Source organism: Nothoprocta perdicaria, unplaced genomic scaffold (genome assembly GCF_003342845.1).
Source record: "Nothoprocta perdicaria isolate Ctin4 unplaced genomic scaffold, notPer1 scaffold_167, whole genome shotgun sequence".
Taxonomy (NCBI): Eukaryota; Metazoa; Chordata; class Aves; order Tinamiformes; family Tinamidae; genus Nothoprocta; species Nothoprocta perdicaria.
The window spans coordinates 1294600-1306643 of record NW_020454838.1 but is presented as its reverse complement, the minus strand read 5'-3'; the positions used below and the strand labels follow the sequence as shown (position 1 = coordinate 1306643).

The window sequence follows — 12044 nt, the reverse complement described above, 5'->3', positions numbered from 1 at the left end:
AGCCCATCCAAGCTCCTCATCTTTGCCCTGCAATGACTGCCCACCTCTAAGGTGAATCATAAGCTATACAGTTCCATGCAACAGAACAACGGCCCAGAAATGATTAATGGAGGAGTTAATCAACTCCCTAGGGTGTCTAAAAGGCCAACTAGAACATGATGCTAGCGAAGACTTCTGTGGTTGGATGTGCTCAAAGGAACGTCAGGAATGAAGACTTGGTCTGCCAATAGAGTGGGGAGGTAGACCTTGGAGATAGGAACTGTTAACAAGACAGTGATGTTTTCACAAGCCTGTATTTCTGTAAACACACACTTGTTTGCTGCCCTTTCAGATTACCACAGACAAATGTTACCCTTCAATTAAAACTGGTAGAGAGAATAAAGCGCAAAGTACATAAGTATCTACATCTAGTAGATGTAGATACTAGATGTTAGTATCTACATCTAGAAGTAGATACTAACATGCACTACACAAAACAAATCAGTGCAAAAATCAAGTTTTACAGGGGTAACAAATTAGTTGGACGGAAATAGATGGCATATCAAACCCTGGAATGGTTGGAAAATAGGAAGAATGGCTAAAAGCCTACATGTGAAAGAATAAAAACATGGACTTTTTCTTTTGGACCTAATTACAAAGAATCAAAAAATCTACAACTATGCTCCCTGCAGGAGCAGGGCATTGAAACCAACGGGTGGAATCTAATTGACGCTGGAATGGAACCATTCCTAACACTTTCTAATTTTGCCTCTGATTTTTTCACTTCTACTGAAGGACTCTTTGAAATCAGAAAGAGCAAGTTCCTGGGCTTCATCAGAAGACTTATTTATTTTGTAGGCTTCACACACCAGCAGGCTTCAGAAACGGACTCAGCCTTATAAGTGCCTAGTGGGACCAGATATCAAACTTTAAAGAGAAACATCTATTACTAATTACCACAACATAGGTTTTTTTTTACTTCTTTCCTCATCTCTCAGCCAATCTAATCTGGAGCAATCAGATATGTCAGTTTAAAACTCCCATAACAGAGGGATTGTCCAGAGCTCACGATGAGAACGTGAGATGAATTAATTCCTGAAGAAGATGGTGTGTGAGCCCCTCTCAAAAAACTGTTTTAAAAAATAACATTCCCACTTTCACAGTAGGAGAGTGGGCTCCCAATTCTGATTTCACTTCTTTCACTGAGTCACAAACCAACGATCTCTGCAGAAAACAAGAGCCAATAAAACCACGTATGACCCCACTTTAATACGACATCGTTGACCGTTATGGCCTATCATTACCTACCCCATCCTCACACATAGACTCCATGGCTCCAAACAGTGAGGACTGACTCAAACAAACCCACAGAGAAGTAGAAAAGTTTGTCATAGCCTGCTTGCAAGGATGCTACCCTGCTTACTGACATGGGCAACAGGAAGGATGTTATCAGCGGGGCCTGTAACAAAGGACAGGGAAGATAAAAAGCTGTTTTATCTTTTTCCGAATGTCTGTTTCGAGCTTGCCTTGCCTTCACTGAAAGTCTTAAGAGGTACAAAGAAGAGCTTGGCAGTCAGATTAGATTAACAAGATTAAGCACACAACTCCTTACATGAAAACAAAGGCCAATAAAGGCCAAGGACCAAATAAAAGACATTCTTTATATTTACCCAAAAGAAACTGCAGACACAAATCTGCATATCCAGCAGCACTGTGTTTAGCAAGGGGATACTGTTGACTGACTCTCCGTGCTGAAGTCAACTGGAATACTGCTATAGTGGAACTGAGCTTCCCTGCACTCGTTTTGTTACTGATTTCCCCATGGTGCTTCTTTTGGTGGACGATAATACAGCACCCACAACTGATTTACTTCATGACAACAGATTCTTGGAGGGCATCAAAACGATGAATGTCAAGCGCTGTGTCACAGCAACAGCCACGCCAGGGCGAGGAGATGCCAGTCCTGGGCACTGTCTTCAAGGGAGACCCCAAGCTAAGCAACAGGAGCTGCAAAAACACTGCCAAAAATGAGAGCCAGGAAAGCACCGCTGCTGGGCTTACACTTAGGTAGTCCCACTCTTCAAACGCAGGATGTCTCACCCACCTTTAATGCTAAGAAGGTCCCATCCTTCAAAATACAGAGCAGAGGAGAGCTCTAGTTGCTACTACATTTATATGTGGCCTGCAATATCGAGGAAGGGGGGTTGTCTCTAAGTCTCTGTGCTTTTTGTCCATGAAGCAAGAACAACTGTGGTTGATCCTATCTGCCTACTGCAAAGGAGAAATGAGGGGCTGCAGGATTTCTTCCTCCCACCACCACCTCCATGTGAAAACTCTCCTTTTAATTTTCTCCAGAGATTCCTAGGCATAGATTTAACTGAGCAGTAACACCCTACATCAAGTTCGAATGACTATAAAGTGCTTGGGGGAATTTCTATAAAGAGCATCATAGTCGGAGAAGGATTATTTATGTTTGGCTTTCCCATTTTTTTCTCCTGGCACAAAGGTAGATCACAGAATAGATGTGTGGCTTTTGCATTTATATTCTCATTTCACCTAAATTGTCTCCCGTTAAACCCAACCCCATGAATTAAATTTGCAGCCCTGTTCCTGGGATCCCAACCTACGCTGTCAATGTGCCAAGCCCTATTGCAAGGGAAAGGAACCAAGACAAGCCAGAGGGGATTAGATTAAGGAAAAGCTTGGAGATGGCACAGCATGGAAAAAGGCCTATTAAAGAACTATCCTGCAAACATTTTGGTTGGCCTACAACTAGAATACAATAGATCTTCCCTTTCTACAATTTCGTCCTATTCACAGCCCTATATACACTGACCAAAGGGTTGCTTGTTGTTAATTCACGCACTGCAGGCAGGTCTAACCCACCTTGACTCTACACATTAAAAAACAAAGAGGTAAAACAGGAATTCCCTACAACCTTTGCCACATCCCTATACATATATATACACACTATACACATACACTTGTCCTAGCAAAAAGTGCTATTAAGCTCTCTCTTTCAGAGGATTATTCCCTGGATGTTTTTTATCATCTAGAAAGGCAAAAGCGATGATATGTTGTGAGGACAACACACAGGTAATCGTCGCAAGTGTTCCATAAAGGCAATCACAAAAACAAAACTAACCCAAGATTTAGGAGAAAAAAAGAAAAAAAGAAAGATCTGAATGAAAGAATTGTTCAGTCAAGATGAAAAAACACAAGGAGATTTGATAAATTATATGTGGAAAAGATTAGAAAAAAGAAATTACTTATAGCCAGAGTGCAATTTTCTGTTGGACATCAGGCAATACATCCTTCCTGCAAGGATAGTCCAGGCTGGACTGGACTGCCCAAGTGGTGGGTGGAATTTCTATTAGTAAAAGCTGCAAAACTTTACTAGCTATCTGATAGGAAGATATTAGATAAATCTGTCAGATACAGTCCAGATATGTTTGCCTGCCATGGCACAGAGCAAGGAGGGTAATGACCCCTGTATATCCTCTCCAAACTATGCTTTTGTGCAGGTTTTAATATGACACCATCAGAATGAAATAACAGTGTCTGTGTGTCTCAGTGTAGCACTAAAATCCCTGTGAGGATGCAAGGCGGGGTTTTGCTTAGATACAAACAAACAAAAAAATGCCCTAAAAGCCTGGCCTTGTAAAAGCAAAATGATAGAGTGCTGCATGGCTGGATTATATGCTGTGACTGAATGCATTTCGCAGAATCACAGGAGGGCTGAGGTTGGAAGGGACCTCTAGAGATCATCTAGTCCAACCCCCAGCCCCAGCAGGGACACCCAGAGCACGGGGCACAGGGCGGCATCCAGGCTTGGAAGATCTCCAGAGAAGGAGACTCCACAGCCTCCTTGGGCAGCCTGTGCCAGGGCTCTGTCACCCTCACAGGGAAGAAGTCTCCAGACTGCTCCAAGGCCTGTGTAAAATTCAGCTTGGTCTTGCTGGTTTTGGTGGAGTGATTTCAGCCACAGGCTTCCAAACGGAGCACGCACTCCCTTAGGGCTGGTGTTGCCTTTGCAAGCGCAGCAGGCCCCGATGGCGCTGACAAGCACACGGCTGCAGCCCTTCCTCGGTATAAATCTGCAGCTAGGGGAGGCTAACAGGTAGTCAGGATGTTAGTGCTTAATCTTACCCGAGTTTTATATATTAACTGCCAAAGCAGCAGAGGTTTCATTGCACCTGTAGGTGGAAGTCTCGGTATGTAAATGGGTTCACTACCAGGAGAAACCTTGCATCAAGAAAGAGCCTCGTTTAACTATCTCAGGACAACTCTAAAGAGCTCCCTAAACAACTTTTGGATGGTAGAATTTATGGGGGTAAACATAACAGTTACTCAAAAAATATCCGCACCTCCTGCCCAGGAGATCAAGAAAGGAAAAAAATGAGGTTGAAAATGTCTTGCCAATGTCCTCATCTACTACCCCAAGAGCAATTAAGCACAAACACAGCCTTACTGGGAACTCAGTACCGCTGCACATCTGATTGCTAGCGAAAAATAACAGAGGAAACAGCCAAACGCTTCCAAAGTTAATAGCCTGGCATCTCCTGGAGACACTGCAGTCCATCAGGACCCAACCCCTACACTTCACACAGTCTCCCCTTTGATGCACAATTTTAGGGTCAACACTGTCATCTGGGTCTAAAAATCAGGCAGAACAACACACAGGCTTTGCCTTCAGCAAGCTAAATTCTCCCCTTAAGGCAGGCTTCATTTCTTACACCAATCTAACTTAGCATTCATTCATACCTATGCGCTCACCTTTGCCTTTTATTTATGCCAAACTACCATTTTTCCTCAGGCCAAATACATCTTTCTTTCCTGTGACCCTGCAGTCGCACAAAAAGGGAAAGAGCAAATGTATTTTACATCAAACTCGCTTTCCAAGTCTGCATTTTCGGAAATAATTACAAAATATTCTACTAACTGCAGGACCATGGAGCCCACTTTGCCACAGCACTCCCTCAACAGCCAAATTCAACCACAGCAAAATACATATTAAAAATTTCTGGTCAATTGAGGGATATTATAAGCAACCAAGAGAAATAATTGAATAAATTCTAATTAACATTTGACAAATACAGCCTCTCTCCTGATCAGGATGTGTCTAGAAATAACTGCCTCTTTTCCCAAACTTATTTGTAGTCTGAAGCTATTTTCTGTAGGTTTCTTGTAGATTACTTACAAAAAGATGATTATTCACAGGAAGCTCATTGCAAGCAGCCATTTTTCTACTTGGTGACATTATTCAGGGGGAAAATTTTGAAGAAATTTGAAGCTGGTGGGGAATCTGAAGAGGTTTTATCAGCTGATTATATTTTATCAAATTAAAATTTCAAAAATAAAATTTGTGGAGTTTTTTTGTGAAATGTATTCTCTCCTCTCCCTCCAAAAACACTCTCCACTCTCCCCCCACACACACAAAATAACACTTAGTGTTTCTTGAGAGGTAAGGAGAGGAACTTGGAAATTCATCCATTGCTTTAACCTTTGGCCAAATGAAAACAAACAAACAAACAAAAAATTGCTTAAACGGGTCAATAGCACGGTGAGTTTGCTCCCTGGTGACAAAAGGGACTGCAGTTTGGTTTGGAAACTTTTGAGGAAGAAAAAAATGGGAACAAATGAAATATTATTCTGGAAAATGTTTGAGACCAAGATATTTTCTCCTCTCTACCTTCAAAACAGATGACTTCGCTCACTTTTCTCTCACATGGTTTTGAGTTACTCCGTGACTCCTCTTCCCATTTACTCACAGCATCTAAAATTGCTGCGGGAACGTGCATATAGAGTCCCATTTTCTTCCATTTGAGTCAGAAAGGGGAGCCCGTGCTAGCCATGCTCTGTCACAACTCACTACATCCCAGCAGGGCCCCAGCTACACGAGGCGAAACGAAGCAGCAGGTATCGAGTCCCGAGGGACGGGACTCCTGGACTCTTACCACACACAGAGCCACTCGCAGTATAGTATGTGGCTTATTACAGGGAGTCACCCAAGGCCTCCGTGTCCAACCTGAGGCATCGCCGTTGGGTTACTCAGTTTCCCCATTGATTCCAGCTAGAGGAGGGTGATCCGCATCCCTGCACGATGCGGCGGTGGGTCCTCAGCCACGGAGCCAAATCCACTGGCTAATACTGCAAACCTCAGGCCTATGTACAAAGCTAGGAAGACACAGAGCAAGAATAAGCTGCTGTTGCTGACACTACACCTACCTCTTCACCTATAGGCAGACGCAATATTTGGCCTCTGAAGTGGTGCTGCAGACCATGGCAGGTAACAAAACGAAGCTACTGTCAGGAAAGGTCTAATTTAAATAGCAATTAGGCTGTATCATCCGAGAGCTGCAGGCAACTCTCCACTGCTACATCTGGGAGACAAGGTGGGATCTCCCTCGCGCTGCAGGGAGGCAGCAGGACGGGCCTCGTCCCGGGAAGGAAACACCTCACGTCATCACCCGTCCTTTGGGCGCTGATAACGAACCAACGGTGGTTGCTCTCGGAGAGGGGAAAGGTTTCACATTCTGTAATATTTCATTTCTGTTTCAAAACATTAATTCTAGAAATAAATAGAGATGGAAGGGAAAAGTAGGAGGCTGCAACTGGGCTGTAACGTCTGGCAACTGGGCGTTTTTGGGTTCCTGGAAAAATCTGCAGCTTCAAACTTTGTTCCTATAAGTTGGAAGTCAGAATGCTGCAGTTTTCCACACAGTGACTTTTTTCTTCCCCTTTTAACATATTTCTCATTCTATCCATCAAATACCTGAATCTAAAAAAAAAAAAAAAAAAAAAAAAACCACCTACCATTGCAGTAGGAATATATATATATATATAAAAAAAAATTGCAAAAACAGTAAAATAAGATGTCTAACATTACCAAAACCTTTTCATCTTTTCACTTCAAAGAAAATTTGAAAAGCAAAGAATTGATTTCAGTGAAAAACCTCTTCACCAGAAAATGTTGAACCAGTTCTAATAACTTTAAGCACACAAATCACTCATAAGAATAATATTCCATTTTGCATTTTTCACATTCAGTAATAAGTGACGTTTTATGTATTAAGGCCCGAGATCCTTGCATTATTTCTCCATAAGACTCCACTGAGGCATAGCAAGCTTCTTCTATTCCATAACACATAGCAAGTTTCCCATTTAGTTTTCAGTTACTTTATGCTGTAAGTTAATAACTGGTTCAGGATTGAGAAGAGACATTTTCTGCAATGCAAACTGGCTTAAACCCAGCAGATTGATGTGGATGGAGCATTTTTTTTTAATTTTTTTTTTTTTTTTAATCCTAGAGGAAATATTTTTTCGATTATATCAACGTAGCTGCGGCCCTTTGCATTCCTGTCTCATCCCCTGAGCATTTCAGAGTATAACCCACCCTAAAGTGCTTTTAAGCTTTTGAATTTTTTGAAAGGAATATTCATCTTCACAAAACTGCTTGCCAGTTGCAGCTAAACTAATAGAAGCCATTCTTCAAAGCACAGGGCCTGACACATTTGGTCTAGTATTTTTCTAGAAACAGACAGCATGCTGGAAAATAACTTAAGAATTCACTACTAGTAAGTCTTCCTGAAGCTGTTAAGCCTAACAGGGTTTTATCAGATAGAGGTTTACAAAATTCTTCTGGGCAAAATATATGGGAATAATCAAGCAAGCTACAGAAAATGGTTCTTAAAAAGGTGATTGGCTGGGGGAGCTGTGAGTAGCATTTGTCAGTAATGAAGTATTCATTAATTCATTAGTGGAATAATATTTCTAGAACTGGTCCTGGAATTGCTTTTCAGAACTGTTTTAGAGGTGGGACACCATAAAATGCAGCCTTCCCCCCGCCACACAACATCCAGCCATCGCTTTAGAATCATAGAACCATGGAATGCCCAAGGTTGGAAGGGACCTCAGAGGTCATCTAGTCCAACCCCAGGCACATGCAGGGTCACCTAGAGCACGTGGCACAGGGCTGCGTCCAAGCGGGTTTTAAAGATCTCCAAAGAAGGAGACTCCACAACCTCTCTGGGCAGCCTGTGCCAGGGCTCTGTCACCCTCACTGTCAAGAAGAATAGACCAAGGGACCCTGAAGTCCCAACTCATTAGCTCCTGTTGTCCGTCACGTTACCTTTCCAACCAATAAACTTTTGGAATAGGCCTGGAAGGTGGGAAGCTGCTGGCTCCCTGAATCATAACTCCTCTCTAATGAGCATTTACCTCTCTGAGGGAGCCTATCTAGCATGCCACAATTTTCTGTGGAAGAACTTGGGGCAATAATCTCCAATGTTTGGTCTTCCTTTAACTTCCAGCAAAATAAAATAGATCTGATTCCATGTACAAAAGTCAGTATAATAATGTCATTGTTTAGTATCAATTCATATATTAAAATACAAGAAGAGAAGCCTAGATCAGTATTACAAACTCCCAGCAGTCAGTAAGGCTACTCTTATCCAAAAACACCTTTACTGAAAAATAACAAACCATTTCTAATATTCTAAACACAGCCAGAATGGACTAAATGATGTTATTGGCTTCTGTTATCGGGCTCACATTGCTTGCCATCAGGAACCATCACTAACTTGAAAGTAACTTGGATACCTTTAAACAAACTGCCATCACCCCTTAGTTAAACAGACTGAAACTGAAGTAATTCTAAATGAGAACTCGAGAGGGACCAGGAATTACTCCAGATAATTTACATCAGGGCAACTGAGGTAAAATTCTAGTTCTCTGGATGCCTTTTAACACAACCCAGCCAAATTCTACTGACATCAAGGGAACTGATCAGTTTGAGCTTGGATCTAAATACAGGCCAGAAACTGCCATTTCAAATAGTTTAGAGAGATGGATGCCAATGATATTGGCAGGTCTCTAAGTGCTATGTGAGCGAAGCCCGTTTCCCTCCAGATTCACCTCTGCGTCCTGCAGCGCTGCCAGCTCTCGCAGTGTCATCCCACGTCTTGCCAGATTTGATGTTTTATTTAAAGCACCAGCTCTGAGGACACAGGATTATGTAAGAGGCTCAGGCCTCATTTAACAAAGGCAAGAGTCAGAGTTTGAAACCTATGTTTGTGAGCATGATCAGCAACTAAAATACAGGCATCACCTTTCTAAAATAACAGCCTTTACTGTTATTTTAAAAATCAAGAAGGGCAACCCAGTCTCATGATTTTCTTATATCTGAAGGGACCGATCCTGGAAAGTGACAGGGCAATATTAACACACAAGCCACTATTTCATAATACGCCACAGAAATAATAGAAAAGCAGATGAGAGCATTTTGTATTGAGAAATGAAGATAACACTATTTCTTGCACCGTGCTACCACTGCATACATTAATATATTGATAATTAAGGTGACAGAGCAAAGCTACTAACCTGTGGGAAGAGCGAGTAAGTTGCATTATCAATGGTGAAAGAATACAGCAATTCCCCATCAAACCAGAGATTCTTTCCCATGGGCGAGTTCTGCTTTGTCATGGCAAAGAGCTGGCCAGGGTCACAACATTCTTCCAGTAGTTTCCTAAGAAAGGCAAGAAGGAGAAATGAAGGATTAATTTGAACTTTGGCACTTCATCTCTGACGACCACCTTTAGCTGATGCTTCGGGCACCTGAGATCTTGCTGTTCTCAGATGTTGTTTGGAAAGCCCAGCATTTTCCCAGCTACCTGAGGAAGAACTGCTGATTCTACATTGTGCATCGGAACAATAAATGCTAATGGAGAACTCGGAAAATGAGAGTATTTGGAAATTCATATTTTAATTTTGTAACTTCAAATTGTTTTTAACACAAAGAAGAAATCACGTTTTTATTCTGGAAAGTCTTAGAAATAGTAAAAAATGCAAGCCATCTGTTCACTTGAGTGGCATAAAATGAGAGCGAGATTTATCAAAAGTCCTTTCCAACCCCTTTTAATTAATAAACATCTCCAGTCTCCAGCACATACAGAAATCAGAGAAGTACCTTCAAAAAAAAAAAAAAGATATAAGCAGCATAAGAAAACTTATTCATAAAGAGTAGATATGTAAGCTAAGTATGGAAACATATGACATCCCTCTCCAGTTACTCAATATCCTCACTCCTATCAGAGCTGTATTAGAACCTGCCTTCTAAGCGAAGTCCAACCTGAGTCATCCATTTGCTATATATATTTTGTGGGTACTACACTTCTTGCTTCCTCACCGAAACTGCATAGCCTGGTTCGCATGCACTTCCCCAAAATAGTCCTTATTGAGCTTGACTGCAAGTGTAAAAGCTACCTAAGTGTTTGAAGTTTGTATTGAACAAAACATCTGTAGCGCAGCCTGCTCAGCAATTAATTTCCAGAACGATGAAAAGCTTTAGATATCAACAAAGAATATAGTATGGGAGAATCTCTCTAATTCAGGGGTAATCCTTATATCAATGTTTGCATACAACAGATATATGCAAAACATCCATTATAAAATGTCCTTTTGGCAGAGTAATACATTGATATTTATTATTATATACATTTAGTACTTAACTTAAAGGGACTCCTAAACAGACTGAAGTCATTTCCAGTGGCTGCAGAAGAACTATAGGTAGGATGCAGAGAAAAACTAGTTATCAGAGAACAATTATTAAGACTGTTTAAATGTTTGGTATAATTCTTCTGCCTTACTAAAGAGGAGTCTCTATTCAAAAGAAAGAAGTGGTTCACACAATTGTTTGTCATTCTCACAAAAATCTCACAACTGCTTTTCTTCTGTAAAAATGAATACTAAAAAGATCAATGTTTTCCCCGCCAAATATGTTATTTTCCATAAATTCCCATTTTTCTGTTACTGTGTGAACACAATTTTCCATGCATGTACCAGCTGAAAACTGATTAAAACATTAGAGTCGATTTGTTTTCCTCTTTGCAAAAGGAGAGACAACTTTAAAGTGTTGCATGACAAACCAAAAATGTCTAAGCCATAACTGTTTCTGGGGATGTTTACCCTTAAGGTGCTGCTTCCAGAGCTGTTTCGCCTCCCTTCTGAGGAGAGGACACTCTAATGTGCGACCAGAGAGGTAATTTCCTTTGCTAGACATGCTTTGGTCAGCCCACATCCACCACAGGAAGGCTTCCCCTCAGCCTCTGCTGATGCTCAGATAAAGCCTTCATCTGTGAAGATGAAACCAAAGGAAATTTGAAATTCCTCGCTAAAATGCCCTTGCAAAACAGGCTTCAGAGATACAGAACAGAATGTTGTTCCAGGCGAGCAAAAAAATTTTTGGCTTTCTACAAACTCCAGCCTGCAGCCTTTGGAAAGCTATTTAATTCCCTGTCAACTGGAAAGAAATACATTTTTACCTCCCTTTTCCTGAATTTCACTGTATTTTCTACCCCACTTTTTTAGGGGCGACCGCCTTGTACAGCAACTACCATTAGCCACTCCAAGATCAACTAATAATTAAGATTTCCAAGCAAAAGCCTACAACTAATTCCTTCACTGGAAGTCAGGTCTGAGCAAAAGGCATAAGAATAACAGATAGCTCAGTGCAAACCATGTAGGGAATGCCTTATCCTAACAAACCTTTCCTCAGCTACAGCACCCTGATAAACAAACTTCATACAAAGAGCTGGTCACTCGCCCCCGCCATCATCTATCTAGGAACATATACCTACCATTTTCTCTCCCCAGAAAAGCATTTTTCCAGTTCCCATACAGCCTTTTATTAATAACTCTATCCTGAATGGCAGTAGGGGTCTCCTTAAAGATCCAGAGAGATGCAGGTCACTAGTTTAGACATTATGCACAAAAACCTTGTGCACTCACAAGTGCTTTGGTCTGCAGGATCACAATCATGAACTGATTGGCTGTCCTTGATTAAATATGCAGCTGAAATATCATAGAACTAGAATTCACAGAACTGCAGGAGGTTTTGGCCAAGGACTTCAACTCTTTGCAAGCATCTGTTCACTTACAGGGTGAAATTTTGAGTCAAAAGAACTTCATCTCCAATTCAGTGGAGACGGGCGTAAGAGAAAAATTAAATGACTTGATTATTGATTTTCAAAGGTACTTGGGATACGTAGCTCAGAGAGCTCTTGAGG

The 12044-nt window shown here is 41.3% G+C and overlaps 1 protein-coding gene across 1 annotated transcript in view; it reads right to left on the bottom strand.

Annotated features, from left to right (window-relative positions):
* ST8SIA1 (ST8 alpha-N-acetyl-neuraminide alpha-2,8-sialyltransferase 1) overlaps positions 1-12044 on the bottom strand; it is a 95470-nt gene that overhangs the window by 60597 nt on the left and 22829 nt on the right. Inside the window, exon 2 of the mRNA XM_026035776.1 lies at positions 9361-9505. Within this exon, the coding sequence (XP_025891561.1) occupies positions 9361-9505 (145 nt within the window). The remainder of the gene's footprint in view (positions 1-9360; positions 9506-12044) is intronic.